At 47.5% G+C, this 16,900-nt stretch overlaps 1 protein-coding gene and 2 long non-coding RNA genes across 7 annotated transcripts in view; 2 read left to right on the top strand and 1 right to left on the bottom strand.

Moving 5' to 3' along the window:
* The window catches only part of SMC4 (structural maintenance of chromosomes 4), a 30,715-nt gene extending 18,727 nt beyond the window's left edge, over positions 1 to 11,988 (top strand). For 4 of the 5 annotated variants that reach the window (XM_077184210.1, XM_077184211.1, XM_077184209.1 and 1 more), the window contains exons 7-23: positions 732 to 859; positions 1,076 to 1,216; positions 1,955 to 2,105; positions 3,066 to 3,230; positions 3,940 to 4,173; positions 4,742 to 4,927; positions 5,379 to 5,540; positions 5,677 to 5,902; positions 6,000 to 6,079; positions 6,679 to 6,831; positions 6,927 to 7,053; positions 7,684 to 7,873; positions 8,380 to 8,524; positions 9,110 to 9,283; positions 9,732 to 9,914; positions 10,425 to 10,657; positions 11,000 to 11,625. In XM_077184210.1, the coding sequence (XP_077040325.1) occupies positions 732 to 859; positions 1,076 to 1,216; positions 1,955 to 2,105; positions 3,066 to 3,230; positions 3,940 to 4,173; positions 4,742 to 4,927; positions 5,379 to 5,540; positions 5,677 to 5,902; positions 6,000 to 6,079; positions 6,679 to 6,831; positions 6,927 to 7,053; positions 7,684 to 7,873; positions 8,380 to 8,524; positions 9,110 to 9,283; positions 9,732 to 9,914; positions 10,425 to 10,657; positions 11,000 to 11,426 (3,105 nt within the window). In that variant the 3' untranslated portion in view covers positions 11,427 to 11,625. Of the gene's footprint in view, positions 1 to 731; positions 860 to 1,075; positions 1,217 to 1,954; positions 2,106 to 3,065; positions 3,231 to 3,939; positions 4,174 to 4,741; positions 4,928 to 5,378; positions 5,541 to 5,676; positions 5,903 to 5,999; positions 6,080 to 6,678; positions 6,832 to 6,926; positions 7,054 to 7,683; positions 7,874 to 8,379; positions 8,525 to 9,109; positions 9,284 to 9,731; positions 9,915 to 10,424; positions 10,658 to 10,999; positions 11,626 to 11,678 lie in introns of those variants that run through there. The other variant, XM_077184212.1, reaches the window with a different exon arrangement.
* LOC129124672 (uncharacterized) lies at positions 10,219 to 12,998 on the bottom strand. The gene is made up of 2 exons (XR_013183715.1): positions 12,397 to 12,998; positions 10,219 to 11,039 (listed from the first exon to the last, which is right to left on the bottom strand). It is a non-coding gene; the product is annotated as an uncharacterized LOC129124672 (long non-coding RNA).
* A 20-nt stretch (positions 12,999 to 13,018) lies between these two features.
* Positions 13,019 to 16,125, top strand: LOC129124671 (uncharacterized). Its single transcript, XR_008534856.2, has 2 exons — positions 13,019 to 13,925; positions 15,792 to 16,125. It is a non-coding gene; the product is annotated as an uncharacterized LOC129124671 (long non-coding RNA).
* Positions 16,126 to 16,900: the final 775 nt, after the last annotated feature.

The following is a 16,900-nucleotide window of genomic DNA, read 5'->3' as shown; positions in this document are numbered from 1 at the left end:
GAGCTCTGTGCACAGAGCAGGGAGACAAAACAATTCCTGCTCCAGCTGGGCACCAAGGACAAATGATCCAAATCTCAGCCCAGGAGCACAAACCCCGTGGGCTGGAGAGAGAAAAACAAGCAGGGTGGGACTGCAGGGGCTAAAGCTGGGATGGGACAATGAACTGCAAGGTGCAAATGGAGCAGAACTGATCCAAGGCAGAGAGCCCGGGAGCGCTGGTGCATTTTGGGGCCATTTTGGTTCATCTTGGGTGCAGCCCTGGCTGGGCTCTGGTGCTGCCCAAGGTGGATCCATGGAGGAGATGCTTGGAATGAATCCCTGCTTTATTCTGGAACTCTGTTTTAGGGCAGCCTTCTCAAGGCATCACTGCTACCCTTAAAAATCATACTTTTGTAGCATTTTATTGGTGTACTGAAAGGACTAAGGACTAAATAAAGGGACTAAGCTCTAAATAAAATCAGTTTGTTTTCCTTGATGTGTCCATGGCAAATCCTGTAGCAGACTTGTTTTAAAAACAAACATCCATCACCTGTAGGTGTAGGAATTAAATTAAAACTGGCCAGTCAGAAGGCTGAGATAAAGGAAATCACCATAAAATTGCCTTGCAGAGGTAATTCCTGATACCATTTTTCCAGAGGATTCATGTCCTACAAAGGGTTTGGAATTTTCTCCTCATGGTTTCCTCCTGTAGTGCTGGCCCTGCCTCATCTCTGCCCCTCTGTTTTCTCCAGTTAAATCGAGTTAAACTGGTGGAGAAAGAAAAAGATGCCTTGGAAGACGACAAGAATAAAGCCATTGAGTTCCTCTGCTTGGAAAATCAAATATTTAAGGAAAAGAATCAGATGTGTCAATATTACATGTAAGTAATTCTCAGGGTTTGGGTTGGCTTTTATGTGGTGGGGCTGCTGTTAAACTTTGCTTCAGTATCTCTAATTAGAAATATTTTCCATTTCTAACTCCAAATTATTGTTAATTTTTGATATTTTACGTAATTCTGTTGTTACACTGAGAATCAGAACTAGAGATTCGTTGTGGAGATGGAGAAAAGTGAGGATTTATTGTTTTATTTTCCTAGCCATGACCTAAAGAAACGAATCAATGACCTGGAAATGCAGAAGGAGAAAATTAATGAAGAAACCAAAAGTATTAATGAGAAAAGCAGTAAACTTGCAGAGGAAACGAAAACCAAGAACAAAGCTTTGAAAGAACTTGAAAAGTGAGTACTTTAGGGATGTGCAGGACTGTGTTTTACGTGTTTCCCACCAAAAAATTAAATTATCTGATGACCAGAGTCACTTCTGGTACATCTAAATACACAAAGAAGCATTTGAATTAAATGCACAAAAATAAATTAAATGCACAAAACTAAATTAAATGCACAAAACTAAATTAAAGCAAATTCACATAGGTTTGATTTGGTTCTGGGGAAGGTACACAATTACAATAAGGAAATGTCTGATCTTTTTAATAGATTTAAAATGTTTCTTTATATTTGCTGTACAAAAAAAGAATTAGTAAATGCTTTTTATATTTACAACCCTAATGCTTAGGGACACGAATTTGGGAATTTTTCCCTGGTTTCCTCATGAATCATTTATGCATAAATTGTGTTTCTTAAAATTGCTTTGCCTGAGTGCTGATTCCTAATCCAGCTGCAATATTGACCTGCTCATCCTCAGGAATACTGGGGAGAGATGAGAATTATTAATTCTGTCAATTGAAAAATGAAAATTTCTAAAAAGATGTTGACTATTGCTTGGGTAGTTGATCTTCTTCTGATGGAACATCGTTTTCCCAGGGAAAATACTGGGAATATAGTGAATATTGGATGTTGTTAATCACAAAACCTGAGTAATATCAGCTTAAATTCTCCATGTTGACTTATTAAAGCAACCCTAGTAAGACTTACTTTTATACTATATGAAATCATTATTTTTTTCTTTTTTTCCTCCAGGAAGTGCAATAAAATTACAAAGTTCATAGAGGAAAATAAAGAAAAATTCACCCAGTTGGATTTGCAGGATGTGAAAGTGAGGGAGAAACTCAAACATGCCAAGAGCAAGGCTAAAAAACTGGAGAAGCAGCTTCAAAAGGACAAGGAAAAGGTAGGGGCTTGGATCAGCTGGATTGGCTTGGAAAAGTGCAATAAATTGTGGAGAAAATGGGAAGGGCACAAAGAAGGTGGAAAATGGGGCTGGAATTGTTTTAATTAGATTTTTTTTATTGTTTAATTAGATATTTTAAACCATTAAATCAGCCCAGGTTTTGTTTGCTCATCACCCACTGCAGCGATGACTCCATGAGTGGAGTTAATTCATGGAGCTGTGCCACCCCCTTGTCACTGGCAGCTCTGGGGCTGCCTTTGGATGCAGGAGGGAGTCAGGAATTGCTGCCCAGGGGCAGGCAGAGTGTCTGGCTGTCTGTCTGTCTGTCTGTCTGTCTGTCCCTGCCCACACACGCGTACGGTGCTTCTGGGGCGCCCGCGCTTCAAAGGACGAGTCTGCACTCTTCAGTTTCTCGCTCTTCAGGTTGTTTATTATTTCTTACCTACAGAATTTCCTTTCTGCCCAGCAGAGATCTGACCTGCAGGGCAGCCAAGGGCACTCTGATCATCCACAGGGTGGTTGTGTCTTTTTATACTAAAATCTACATACATCATATTTACCTTTATTTCCCAATACCTTTCACCCATGTTAGCAAGTGCACCTTCACCATGGACCCATCCCTAAGTGCCAACATCCCCACAGAAAATGGATGACAAGAAGAAGAAAGAAGAAGGACGAGACACGCCCTGATCCCTCCATCTTGTCTCCACAACCCCCCTGTACCAAAACCCTAAAATCTATTATTTCACCTGTAATTATATCTTTTTTGCACCCTTCACTCCCACGTGACTCTCACGTCCTCACACAGGTGTCACCTCCTTAGAAGGATTGAAATCAAGCCACCAGACACTCCTGGCAACACTCCAGGATTTCTGTAAAATCCTCTGGGTAACTCTGGACATCGGGAGTGATGTGCTGGGTTCCCACAGCAGAGGAGGCTCAGAGCCCTTTCCTGTGCAGGTGGAGGAGCTGCAGAACGTCCCCTCCACGAGCGCCAAGGCCATCGAGGACGCCACGGCCAAGAAGGAGCTGCTGGCAAAGGCCAAGGACAAGGAGGAGGCCAAGCTCAGGCAGGTCCTGGCCAGCCTGCAGGAGGAGACCAAGGGAATCCAGAAGGAAAAAGAGGTTTGGACAGGCAGGAATCACCCACCTGCTGTGACTTCCCCCTTCTGAAGGAAACCAGCAGCAGGCACTTGTAAAATGCCATTTATTGACAATTCCACTGTTCCTCGTGGTAGTTCAGAGGAGCCTCGGAGGGAAATTCATCTTAAATTAATAATTACAGCTAAAGCCTTGGCTGCTTTTTGAGTGCTCAAACATCACCAAGTAGCTCATTCACAGATTTAATATAAATAATACTCTTTGATTTGCTGCCACCAAAACATTTCAGCCAATGGTGTTGCTTAAATAAATGAAGATATTCTGGAATGGTCTGTTCCCAGCCTTTCCCACACTGTCTGTGAATTAATGAACAACTGCTTTAACATTTGGTTGTTGGTGGTCTTGTTCAGTGCCTGCAGGCTGGAAATTTATCCTGTAAATTTACAGGGCTATTTTCTGTCCTTGAAAAGGTGGATTCTCCATGGATTTGAGCTGTAATTTAGCTCAGTGTGTAGGGCTCCTCCCACCTTTTGAGAAAACCATCCAAAGCTTGTATGGAAATGCTCTGTGATAACTCCCTGACATTGTTCATAATTAGGAAAAGCCTCATTAATGAAGCCCCAGCCTTTCATGTTGATTAATGAAGAAATGCTGCTTCTCCCAGAGAGCAGAGGTGTTTCCTGTCCCATGTCCTGTTCCTGTGCCCAGCTGAGCTGTCCCTGTGTGCCTGCAGGGCAAGGAGAAGGAGCTGATGGAGTTCAGCAAGGAGGTGACCGAGAGCCGCTCCAGCATGGAGATAGCGCAGGCAGAGCTGGAGCTCTACCTGAGCAAGTACAACTCTGCCCTGGCCCAGCTCAGCCAGGCCCAGGAGGCCCTGGACAGCACCTCCAGCACCCTGAAGGAAAGGAAAGCTGCCATCAAAGACATCGCTGGCAAATTACCCCAGGCTGAGCAGCAGCTCAAGGAGGTGAGACTTGACTGTCCCATTTCATTTTGAGTCACACACAAACCAAAGGCTCACTCTTCTCTTTGGAGTAATCATGAGGAAAATAAACCATGACCTATCTCCTCTAAAACATCCCTGAAAAGCTGCTTTCTAATACTCACTTTGCTGCTGGAGCAAATACTGGATTTCAGACTTAATTTGTGAAGCCAATGTTGACTTAACTTAAATTCTACATATCCTTGCAAAGGAACAGATTTAATTTGACACTGAGATGTGGCTGCACTCCTGAGCCTTCCTCAGGCTGCTGAGGCCCTGGCACAGGTGCCCAGAGCAGCTGGGGCTGCCCCTGGATCCCTGGCAGTGCCCAAGGCCAGGCTGGACACTGGGGCTGGGAGCACCTGGGACAGTGGGAGGTGTCCCTGCCACCCAGGGGTGGCACTGGGGGAGTTTGCATGTCCCTCCCAAATTTGCCATTCTTTGAATTTCATTTCCTGCTCCTCAATCATTCCCCAAAGAACAAAGCCATGTATTGAAGGCTCCCTGAATCCAGTTGATTTTGGGAGGCTGAGCCAATGTCTTTGACCCCCAGAAAGAGAATGCTCTGGAGAAGCTGGGAAGGGAGGAATCTGGGGCCAAGGATCTCGTGCGAAACCTGCGCCGAAAAGTGGAGGAAGCCAAAAGTTCTTTGGCACAGAGTCGCAGCCGAGGAAAAGTGCTGGAGGCTCTGCTCCAGCAGAAGAAATGTGGGAACATCCCTGGCCTCTATGGAAGGCTGGTAAGTGCTAGAGGCTGTTACAGTTCTAGTGTTGAACTTGGGAGGAGCTGAGTGGTGCTCCTGGGATGAAGTGGGGATGCCTCACTTGCCTGGCATCAGGAGTTTGGAGAGGGATCCCTGAATTCCCTGGCATTAGGAATTTGGAAAGCAGAGCTGTAAATCCTGTGGACTTGCTGTAAAATCAAACATTTTTCATTGCTTTCCAAGCAGTGTTGGTTTAAAGTTCTGAACATTCAGAACTGAGCTCTTCATTCCTGGTGCACATCAGTGTAATTGTAAAAGTGCTGGGTTTGTATTCTGCCGGTTTTTGTCCCAGGAGATTTATCTCTGCTTCAGAAAAATCAGTTTATTCCGATTTTAAGAGTGCATTGATGGATTTCCTGGGACACAACTCAAAGAGCAGCTCAGGTGCCAGCTAATGAGTGTTTGCCCCTCGTCCCTCCATCCTCAGGGAGACCTGGGAGCCATCGATGACAAGTACGACGTGGCCATTTCCTCCTCGTGTGGAGCCCTGGATCACATTGTTGTGGACACCATTGACACTGCCCAGGCCTGTGTGAACTTCCTGAAGGCTGGAGGGATTGGAGTTGCCACCTTTATAGCCCTGGACAAGGTGAGAAAACAAATCATTTTACTCTTGATTGCAGTCTAATCACATTTCTTTTAAAGCCTTAACATGCCATAGAATAACAGGATGACCTCAGCATTTATCCCAAAGGCTGATTCCTTGATTTCCTCTGTGGGTGTAGATGGCTGTGTGGGAAAAGAAAACACAGAAAATCCCAACTCCAGAGAACGTGCCACGGCTCTTTGACCTGGTGAAGGTGGAGGACCCCAAGGTTCGCCTGGCCTTCTACTTCGCTCTCAGGGACACTCTGGTGGCCAAAAACCTGGAGGAAGCCACCAGAATAGCATTCCAAAAGGAGAAAAGGTGGAGGGTGGTGACCCTGCAGGGACAAATCATCGAGGTGTCAGGTACTGCAGCTCCAGCTGGAGCTCCACTGGAAGCACTTCATGGGTGATACCGCAGCCCAAGGAGCTCTCTGAGCTCTTTTTCTCCCTTTTTCTGTAGGAACCATGACTGGTGGGGGAGGAAAAGTCATGAAGGGCAGAATGGGCTCCTCAGTCGTGATGGATATCTCAGAAGAAGAGGTGAGTACATCATGGAAATGGAATTCCAGCAGAATTCCTTCATTTGGGCACACATGTGCCTTTCCAAGCACCACGAGCAGGAGCAGTCTGGGATGGAAGAGAATTATTCATGTTCACAAAGCCAAAATTCCCAGTGGTAGCAGAGGTTAGAATGCTTTGAAGTGCATCAGGGGTAAAAGGGCTGTCACTGGCAGGGGCTGCCAGGGAGGTTTGGAGTCCCCATCAGTGCTCTGGGTTGGGGACAAGGTGGTGACCAGGTACAGGCTGGACTCCATGGTCCTGGAGGGCTTTTCCAGCCTCAGGGTTCTGTGTTTGTTCATTATTGAATTCAGTCTCACAGTGCTCCCGTTGGTAGCTTGGACACCATTTTGGCAGAGCAGGATAGAGTTTGCTTTGCCTTCTGAATTCCATTTAGGTTTTAATCTGGAGCTGCTCCTCGTGTTTCTCACTGGCACAGCCAATGTTCCCAGCACTCAGACTCCCCGAGCTGAAGTTTTTACTGCACTTTCTGCTGTGTTTTAAGAGTTACTGAGCACAGGGATGAGCCAGGCTTGGTTTGTCATGGTGACATCAGTAAATAATGCTCTCACTGTGTGTAGATCAGCAAGATGGAATCCCAGCTGCACAGGGATTCCAAAAGAGCCGCGCAGCGCGAGGAGGAGAAATCGCAGCTTGAGGAAGCCATAAGGAAACTGCAGCAGGAGATCCGGGAGATGAGGAACACCTCCGAGAAATACACAGCGAGCATCCAGGTGAGAGCCCTGAGCACTGCCAGCCCCAGCCAGGCCTGGCTGCTCTCAGGGACTTGCCAAGGACAGATCCCAGCCCAGTGTTGTGTTCTCTGCAGGGATTTTCTGAGCAAGAAATTGATCTCAAAAATCAAATCAAGGAACTCAAAGCCAACGTCGCTGCTGCTGCTCCAGACAAAACCAAACAGAAGGAGTTGGAAAAAGTCCTTGATGGTTATAAAAAAGGTACATTTTGTGGAGGGGGGATTTGAGATAAAAGATGTAGTAATCTCTTGTAGCAATAGAGGAACGAATGGGTTTGGGTTTGTGCTTCAGTTCCCTGTCATGGTTTGGGACCTCGTTTTTCTAAAGTGTTTCTAGAGATCAGAAAGTAAAACCCCTTTTCTTTGTAATTGCTCAAGTTCATGTTTTAGCCAAGCTAAAGTAAACATTAATTTCAGTATTTTGTTTCTTTGCTTAGATTTTTGTGGTTGTATCACACGTTCATAGGGAAACTTAGTTTAATTAGGGGTAGGAATTCTTAATAAGGAGGCAATGCTATAAAAGGCAAGTGAAGGTTTTTGCCAGGCTCTAACCAGGTGCTGCCATGAGCCTTTAAAATAAATCCCTGTATTATGTGTGGGAACACATCCCTCTTGTGCAGTGATGCTGTTCAGCAGGGGCAGGAACCTCTCATTCACACCAGCTCCTGGGAAATGCTGGTGGCCAGTTCTTCAAAATTTACCTTTGGAGCATCTTGCCATTAATGAAATGCAAAGAATGAGCTTGGAGTAAGTTGTAATGCAGCACCTCATGTATTGAAGCACTCTGTGTCCATCAAGTAATGTCAGGAACTGACTCCCTTGTCTCACCCAGATTATGAGCGTGTGGCTGAGAAGGCCAGGAAGATGGAGGAGGAGGTGAAGCGGCTGCACCAGCTCATCATGGACACCAACAACCAGAAACTGAAGGCTCAGCAGGACAAAATTGATAAGATTGACAAGGAAATGGATGAATGTTCCTCAGCCATCACCAAGGCCCAGGTGGCAGCCAAGACTGCAGACAGGTACAGCACAGGGAGCTCGGGCTGGAGCTGCACTCACTCAGGCTCTGTGCTACGTGGGGCTCAGGGAGGGAAGGGCAAGTCAGATTCTGTAGTTTCTAATAGTTTAAAAGTCACATTGAATCAGCATTTCTCTAGTACTTGCCTGAATTATTTCTTTAATATTGCCTAAACTGCAATATTCAGGACAACGTCCAAAATAGCACTCGATGGATGTGCTGGAGCAGTTCAAATCTGAAGGGGCTGATTTTATCAGGAGCTCTGTCAGGAAATAAAATGGGATTTGTTTTTTATGGGAGCTCCCTGCTCCATAGAGATTCCAAACCCTGCAAGAAGAAACGAAGTCATTTAGTGAGGTCTGGCTGCTGAGGAAGACAACTCTGTTTTCCTTGGGTCCCTCTGGAGTGGGGGAGCTGCTGCCTACAGCAGCACGTGCTCCTTGTTGCCAGTGAGATTGTGCTCCTGGGTTGTTTTCTGTGAGGTGCACAAAGCTCCCTGTCCCTGGGCAGGAACCTGAAGAAATCCGAGGAGGCTCTGCAGCGCACGGAGAAGGAGATGGAAGAAAACGAGAAGGAAATGGAGAAATTGGCAGCAGAGATGACAACGCTGGAGGACAAAGCCACCGAGGTGATGAAGGAGTGCAAGCAGGCTGAGGTGAGTCCTGGAAGCACCCTGGGCTCCAGGGAATCGGGGATTTCCTCCTGTGTTAAATCCTCCCTGTGTCCCACTGCTGTCCCATTCTCTCTGCACAGCAGCCAGGCTGTGGCAATGCTGTATTTTCATTTTTTATACTCACATGGAAATTTATCCTGAGACCCAGCTTAGGAAAAAACTTACACCAGGTCTCCCCAAACAAATTGCTGCGTTTAAAGGTTGCTTAAACATAAAACTTTTCCAGTTATGTGGAATTTTAATTTCCCATCTAGATTTCTGTGAGAGAGGGAAAACCAGGATGGCTGAAATGCTTTTAAATAAATCTAAGATTTGATGTCTTTCTCTAATTAGCTAAATTAGGACCTGTTTGATCCAGATCTGGAATGAAAATACAAACTGCAGCATTTTCTCAGTCATTCCACAATTCAAGGATCAGTTATAAATCTAAGAATATTTATTTGTTTCCATCCACAGCCATGAGTAAATTAAGTGAAAACAGACTTTTCACCCAAAAAAGGAGCAGCATTTTTGTAGGTGATTGTGATTAATGCCCTTCTTGGGGGTATTTGCCATTTTTCTATTCAGGAGGCTTTGCCAGCAGTGCAGGAGGAGCAGAAGAATTTACTCCAGGAGATGAAAATGATTCGGGATGCTGAACATGCCCTTCAAAGTGAAGCTCTGAGCATCAAGCTGAAGATTGAACAAATTGACAGCCACATTTCCACCCACCAGGGAAAGGTTAAATACTGGCAGAAAGAGGTAGGGAATGCTTTTGTTCCAAAACCTTAAATCAGGGAATTGTGGAACGGTTTGGGTTGGGAGGGACCTTAAAGCTCATCCAGATGCACCCTCAGGGACACCTTCCAGTATCCCAGGTTGCTCCAGGTGCTGTCCTGCCCTGGGCACTTCAGTGATCCAGGGGCAGCCACAGCTTCTCTGTGCATCTCAGAGCATGAACTCATTAATACCCCCATAGAAAACACAGGACTGGGAGAAAATTCCTCTTCAGATGCTTATTGCTGTGTAGGCAGGAGCGGGATAATAGCATAAAGGGAATTTATTCTCCTTTTCACTTCCTGTTTTAAAGAGACTTGTGGGAAGAATGGTGGAGCTTTGGAGATTAGAAAGTGCCTTGTACTAACCCGAAGAAACCCCTGTCAGAAGCAGCTGCAGGTGTGTGTCAAACTGAGCCCCGCTGTGTTCGCAGATCTCCAAGCTGTCCCTGCACGCCATCGAGGGCGAGGCCCCCGAGCAGCTGCGGGCGCTGAGCGAGGAGGAGCTGGAGGCGCTGCAGGAGCCGGACGCGCTCAGCAAGAGAATCGCGCTGCTGGAGGCACAGCGCCACCAGCTCCGCCCCAACCTGGGCGCCATCGCCGAGTACCGCAGCAAGGTACGGCCCGGGCACGGCCCTGATCCCGCCCTTCCTCCTGCGGGAAACCTGGAATGTGCTGCTCTGTTCTTAGCAGCTCGTCCTTAGCCAAGGGAAAGGTGTTTCCAGAGCTTCTTTTTGTTTCCCACACCACCAGTGTCGGGTGACAGCGACTTCCTGGGTGATCCTGATGTCTTTTCCAACCTCAGTAATTCCATGATTCTCCTGGGAATGTTTATTTAACAGAGTCGAGTCTTCCCTGCCAAGACAGACACACAGTACCTGGATTTTTCCCTCCTCACATCAGTAATAGTGAACCATTCAATAGATGAAGTATTTTTTATTTTGACACGGGTTTGGTTTTTTGTTTTCCCTCAGCAGCAGAGATGGGAAAAGAGAGACAGTTTGGGGGTTTTGTTTCAGGGCTGTTAGCCAGGCTGGGGAGAAGGAGTGTTCAAATGGAAGGGAAAGTGTTCAGGTTTAAATTCAGCTGCTCTCAGTGCCCTTGGGTTTGGTTGTTCTCCCCTGCAGGAAGAGCTGTACCTGAAGCACGTGGAGGAACTGGACAACATCACCAGCGAGAGGGACAAATTCAGAGAGGCCTTTGAGCAGCTCAGGAAACAGAGGCTGAATGAATTCATGGCAGGATTTAATGTCATCACCAACAAGCTGAAGGAGAACTACCAGATGCTCACGCTGGGAGGGGACGCTGAGCTGGAGCTCGTGGACAGTCTGGATCCCTTCTCAGAGGGAATCATGTTCAGGTGTTCAAAATACTTTATATGCCATTAGTTTTTAATCATCATAGTCCTTTTTTCAACCTGTTTTTAAAGTAAATGCTCACTGATCATCAGTGAAGCAAGAAGGGCTCAGTGTGGGCAAATAGTGACAGAAAGCACAAGTTTTTAGCTCTCAGATTCATTTCTTTCTCCTGGAAAAATCAGGAGCTAAAGCATTTGAAAAGCTTTGAACTCATTTCCCAGCACTTAATAATTCCCAGGGCACTTCATTCTGCCTAGGGAATGATGCAGGAATGCTCCCAGGATCAGTCCATGAGCTGGGGCAGGAGCAGCATTCCTGACAGCCCCAATCTTGCTCTCTTGCAGTGTCCGGCCCCCCAAGAAAAGCTGGAAGAAAATCTTCAACCTGTCAGGAGGAGAGAAGACCCTGAGCTCGCTGGCCCTGGTGTTTGCCCTGCACCACTACAAACCCACCCCCCTCTACTTCATGGACGAGATCGACGCCGCCCTGGACTTCAAGAACGTCTCCATCGTGGCCTTTTACATCTACGTGAGTGCTCGTGGCCCAGCTCCCTGGCAGTGCCTCCTCCTCCAGAGGGACACAGTGGCCACACAGCCACAGGCAGTTAAAGCTCTGGGCTGCTGCACTTGTGCTGCTCCCCCTGGAACACACAGACCTGCCCCAAACCATCAGCTGCTGGCAGAGTACACAACTGTAGCTGGTACTGATGTTTCCATGGATCCAAGGTCCCTTGGATTTACACTTCCATGTCATTCCCATCAGTGTCTTTGATCTATATCTTAATTAGTAGCAATTACTTTTTTCCATGCCTTTCAAACTTCTGCAAACCCCTTACACAGCTCCAGTTCAGGTAATTAAACATTAAACATTATTATAAACTGACAAAGATGAGGGGCAGCTACTTCACATTAGGGAAGCACTTGGGAGTTCCCTGCCTGCAGCTGCAGTTTTAAATGTGGCTTTGTGTGCCACAGAGGGGATTTTGGGAATGCTGGGCACTAACACCAATCCCTTCTGTTCCAGGAGCAAACCAAGAACGCCCAGTTCATCATCATCAGCCTGCGCAACAACATGTTTGAGATTGCAGACAGATTAATTGGGATCTATAAAACCCAGAACACCACCAAAAGCGTGGCCACCAACCCCAAAATCCTGGCTGTGAAAGGACTGGAGGAACTTGGTCTCCCTGCATGCAATGTAGCTGAGAGATAGGAAGGAAGCAACTTCCAGCCCCATGGCTGCTGTTTGTTTTTGTCTGATCTCATTTTGTATCATAGACTTGGTTTTATAAATTCTAAATAAATATTTTAAAATTTGATCTTGTTCATATAAACCCAGCATCGATAAATTGCAGTTCTTGAATGTCATGTAAAAATTGAGGAAAGGGAGATGTAAATTGATGAAAAGAGAGAATGCATCAGGTTGGGCAGGGGCAGCACCAAAGACACAGCAATTTAAGGAATCAGTGTAATTTACTCTAATGCAAAACTGCCAAGAGTTATGGGAGAAGCTCAGAAATGCACCTGAACTTGGGCAGAGAATTGCAGCAGGGAAGCTCAGCAGTGTCCCTGATCTCTGGCAGGGAATTGCAGCAGGGAAGCTCAGCAGTGTCCCTGATCTCTGGCAGGGAATTGCAGCAGGGGAAGCTCAGCAGTGTCCCTGATCTCTGGCAGGGAATTGCAGGAGGATGTTAACTGTGAATTCCCCAGTGTGGATCAAGGCAAAGCTCACCTCTCCTCACCTGAAGTGGATCAGGACTTGAGTACAGAGGAAATCCATACAATACAGAAAAGGAAGGGTACAGAAACAGAACAAGTGCAGAGCTTGAACAATCTATCTTTTAAGTAAAAATTGAAAAGCATGCTGGATTGCTGTGTGAGGTTTTCAGTCGAACTGAAGTGGTCAGGAAGGATTGTCCTGCACAGCTTTAGGGGTGGGCCAGAGGAGTGGCACAGCTCCTGCACTCTGGGCTGCAGGTGGGTGCAGGAATCCTGACAAATGCACAGCAGGAACTGCAGGGATGTGCCCGAGCAGCTGGGATGGTGCCAGCTGAGAGCTGCTCGTGCCACAAGGACACAAATGAAATCAGGATCAGCAGAGGAGCCTGTGGCTCAGCAGCCCAGAGTGCAGATGCTGCTGTTTGAATTTGTGAGCCAGGTGCAGCCTTGGGCTGAGGCTCCTGTGCACCTGCCTGATCTCAGCTGCAGACCCCGTCTCCTGCAGCACCTTCTGCATCCCAGCATGGATCTGCACAGGTTCAGGTGCAGCCACAGCTGAGCTCGTTCATCTTCTCCAGGAAAAGCAGCAGGGACTCCTCCTCCTGAAAGCTGAGTGCAGCTCCTTGAGCTCTCGCTCTCTTCCAGCTTCAGTTTTTCCACCTCCTCCACGAGGGGATCGTATTTCTCTGAAATGCGGCTGTTGAGTTCTTTCTTGTGCTCCAGGGTACCACCAAGTTCCTTAAAATGCTGCAGCACAAGGTAAAAGGTGGAAAGTGGCAGCAGCACGGAGGAAATGTTCATTGACTGATCCATTTCCACCTGCAGGCTGGATTGAACAGACGGGAAACACACTGGGAACACAACAGAAAGGACACAGAAGACACCGCAGAGTTCAGCAGAGAACAAACAAGTTTTCCAGGGAAAAAAAAAAAAGCAGCAGGAAGCTGGGAAATGCTTGGTTTATCTGCCACAGCAGCCATCAGTGTGTAAGTGGATAAATAACTGCTGATAGCACAATCCCACCCCATTCTCCTGTGAGGAATTCAAAAGGTGAATGTGGCATTGGAAAGTGGCTGTGACAGCCCATTCCAAGGGCAAAGCCCCCTGCGAGTCACGGGGAAAGGGATCCAGACTCGAACCCTGCGAGTCACAGCGACAGCAAGGAGCTGAAATAGGAGAAAAGCGGCCCCGACCCCGCGGTGTCCCGGGAGGGCGGCGCTCACCGGGCCGGGACCCTCAGCACCCGCCTGGGCCCTCCCGGGAGCTCCGCCAGGCGATGGAGCCGCTCCGTGCCCCTCCTCTCCACGACAGAGCCACTCCGGGCTCCTCTGCTCGGCGATGGAGCCGCTCCCGGGGAGCTCCGCCAGGCGATTGAGCCGCTCCGTGCCCCTCCTCTCCACGATAGAGCGACTCCGGGCTCCTCTGCTCGGCGATGGAGCCGCTCCGGGCTCCTCTGCTCGGCGATGGAGCCGCTCCGTGCCCCTCCTCTCCACGACAGAGCGACTCCGGGCTCCTCTGCTCGGCGATGGAGCCGCTCTCGCTGCCCCGCTCGGTAACGGCCGCGGCGCTCAAACGGCAATGGCGGGAGCAGGGGCGGGAACGGGCGGAGCTGAGGGAGGGGAGGGAGGGAGAGCAGCGACGGAGCTGAGGGAAGGGACGGAGGGAGGGCAGGGCCTGACCCGCAGGGTCCCTCCCTCGGCCCGCAGGAGCGCGGCTTGTGGCGCTGCCATGGCGGAGCTCAGCGGGGTGGGTCCCGCGGGCCAGCGGCAGGAATCGCTGCGGGGCTGAGGGGATGGAAGAGCGGAGCTGACCCCGCTCCAGGGCAGGAGGGGATGGAAGAGCGGAGCTGACCCCGCTCCGGGGCTCAGGGGATGGAAGAGCGGAGCTGACCCCGCTCCGGGGCAGGAGGGACACGGAGAGGATGGAACAGCGGAGCTGACCCCGCTCCGGGGCAGGAGGGACACGGAGGGGATGGAACAGCGGAGCTGACCCCGCTCCGGGGCAGGAGGGACGCGGAGCCGGAGCCGCGCGTTCATCCCCGCTCCGTGTCCGGCACCTCAACCTCTTCCCTCTCCACAACCCGCGGAGAAATTCACCCTGAAGGTGGAAAACAGAACCGCGACTTGCGCCAGCTGCTGAGCACGGAAATTGAAATTGTTTGGTCTTTCCTTTGAAGCTCATTCATCTGCCGTGGCTGCCGAAGACACCTGAGAGGGTTTTAGGACACAGGGCAGGGCTGGGTGGGATTTTGGGAAGGAATTCTGCCCTGGGAGGGTGGGCAGGCCCAGAGAAGCACCCAGTGAAGGCTTTTCTCATATTCCACATTATTCTCTATTCATTTACAGTTCACCGAAGTTACTCTCAGCTGTAGCAAAGTACATTTGAAAGAGAAATAAAACTCACTTAATGTTGTGATGTAAATAATAATGCACCGTCATTCCAAACTTACTTAATCATGTCTTAAAACTACTGTGTAGAGAATATTGTACAAATATCTGGGAAACAGCAAGAATTACGTTTCAAATAATAAAAACCCTCAAGCTCTAATCACAAATTACCCAACACATCAGGAAAACCTTAAGGGGAAAACTACAGGAGCAGAAAATAAGGGAGCTTTTGACAATAATTCACAATAGTAAGGGTTAGAGCATCTGTTGGTTTTCATCTCTTGGATGTACCTAAATTCAGGATTCAAGAAGCAGCAGCATTTCAAGTGCAAACTGCCCCTCCAGGAATTCAATCAGAGCTCAAACCCATGGTCTGTACTGCTGAGAGGAACTCTGACCCTCACCCACCTTTCCAGCAAATTACAAAACTCCTGCAACACATTTACCAATAATTGGCATGTAAAGTTTCCCAAAATCGGGCCTTTTCTAGTAAGAGCAGCTTTTAGTGCTTTATAGAAATTTAAAATTGAAAGTATTGACATTTTAATGACAACTTAAGGAAAAGTCATCCTCAGCTCTGAGGCACACTAAAGCAGCAGGGCAAATACAGGATTTACAATGGATTCACTGGCAAAAATGGGAATTATTGGATGGAAATGAAGGTTCCAGCCACTTTCTGTGGATAATGCAGCACCATGGATTTCCCAGGGCTTTCTGTGCCCCCCGTTTCACTGGAGCAGTAGCTACAATTCCCCCCGAGGAGTTTGTAAACTTGACACGTTTGCAGCTACTAAGTTTCCTCTGCCAATATTTGATCCAGATGCAGAATTCCTCTAATTGCTTCCAGCCCCAGGAGCAGCTCCCCTGCCAGAGCTTGGTGACACGCAGAGCTGAGGAAACATTTATGGCTAAAAGTGGCAAAAAGTCTGACTTTTAATCTGCAGCCATCCTCAAGTTGTGGAGTGACTCTGCCAGGGTTTCACTCACCTTGAAATCCTTTTAATTTGTCATTATCTGATTGTTCTGGGCAGAAATGAGGATTTTGACCAGCCTGTCCCACTCCCAAAGAAGAAAATTCCCAACTTACTGGAAGGAAAATGGGATGAGCTCTGTCCAGGGAATGCTGAAAAGAACCAGGGATAATTCCACTTCCAGCAGAGGAAGGAGCAGCTTCTCTCAGGAAACCCCTTTCCTCCTCTCTTATTCTTCTTATAAGCTTATTCTTCTTCTCAAATCCTAAAATTCCAGGGTAGCCAATCGATTTTTGTTTCCTTAAAATAAAAATTCCTTATTTTCCTTTATTCATATTTCCTATTTTCCTATTATTCCTTTATTTCCTTAAAATAAAAATTCCTACCTGGCACAGCTGATTTGTGGATTCATTTTTGTCCTTTTAATATTGTAAATCTTTTTCTATTTGCTATCCTAAACTTGAATGAAAAGATGATTTTCTATTCCAAAATTCAGGATATTTCTAATATACAGAACATATAAATGTGGATACAACACCCAAACTCAGTGATCAGAGGCAATTCCCAAATTAGTTCTTGTTTGTATCCCGAGATTGCCCAACAAATCCCCCTTTCCCCCACAATGGAATCAGCGGCATCGCCTCAAAATGCAAATTTGGGGAAAAAGGCAGCGCCCAGAGCGGCTCCCGGAGCTCCGCTGGTGCCACCCTGTGGATATTCGGGAATATTTCACATTCCCCTATTGTGGGGCAATAACGGTGGCAGGAGCTGCTGTGAAGCAGGGGAAGAGAATTTCCTCGTTAAAAACTCACCCAGAAGCCCCAAATCCACCAAAAAAGGGAAAAAGCTGGAGCAGCGCCAGCTCCAGGGAATTTTCTGGAGTTACTTTATACCCAGGAAGTGCCCAAAAGGAATTTTTTGGCATTAAATGCAGAGCTTTGGGGATATTTTAGAAAAACAGATCTGTTCTCTTCCTACCAACAAGAAAGGTTTGGAAAACAATTTTTTCCATTTTCTGTGGAACATCCCTCACGAAGGTGTCTGAGGGTGAAAATTATGATTTACTGGGTAGAATTTTCCTTGGAACATTGCAACTTCCATAAAAAGCATTTCATTTCCCTCCTCCATGCATTCCCTACGTTTTCCATGAAAACATTCCATGATTTACT

The sequence above is a fragment of the Agelaius phoeniceus genome, chromosome 10, assembly GCF_051311805.1.
Source record: "Agelaius phoeniceus isolate bAgePho1 chromosome 10, bAgePho1.hap1, whole genome shotgun sequence".
NCBI lineage: Eukaryota > Metazoa > Chordata > Aves > Passeriformes > Icteridae > Agelaius > Agelaius phoeniceus.
The sequence above is the reverse complement of the archived record's forward strand: the minus strand, read 5'-3'. Positions and strand labels throughout refer to the sequence as shown.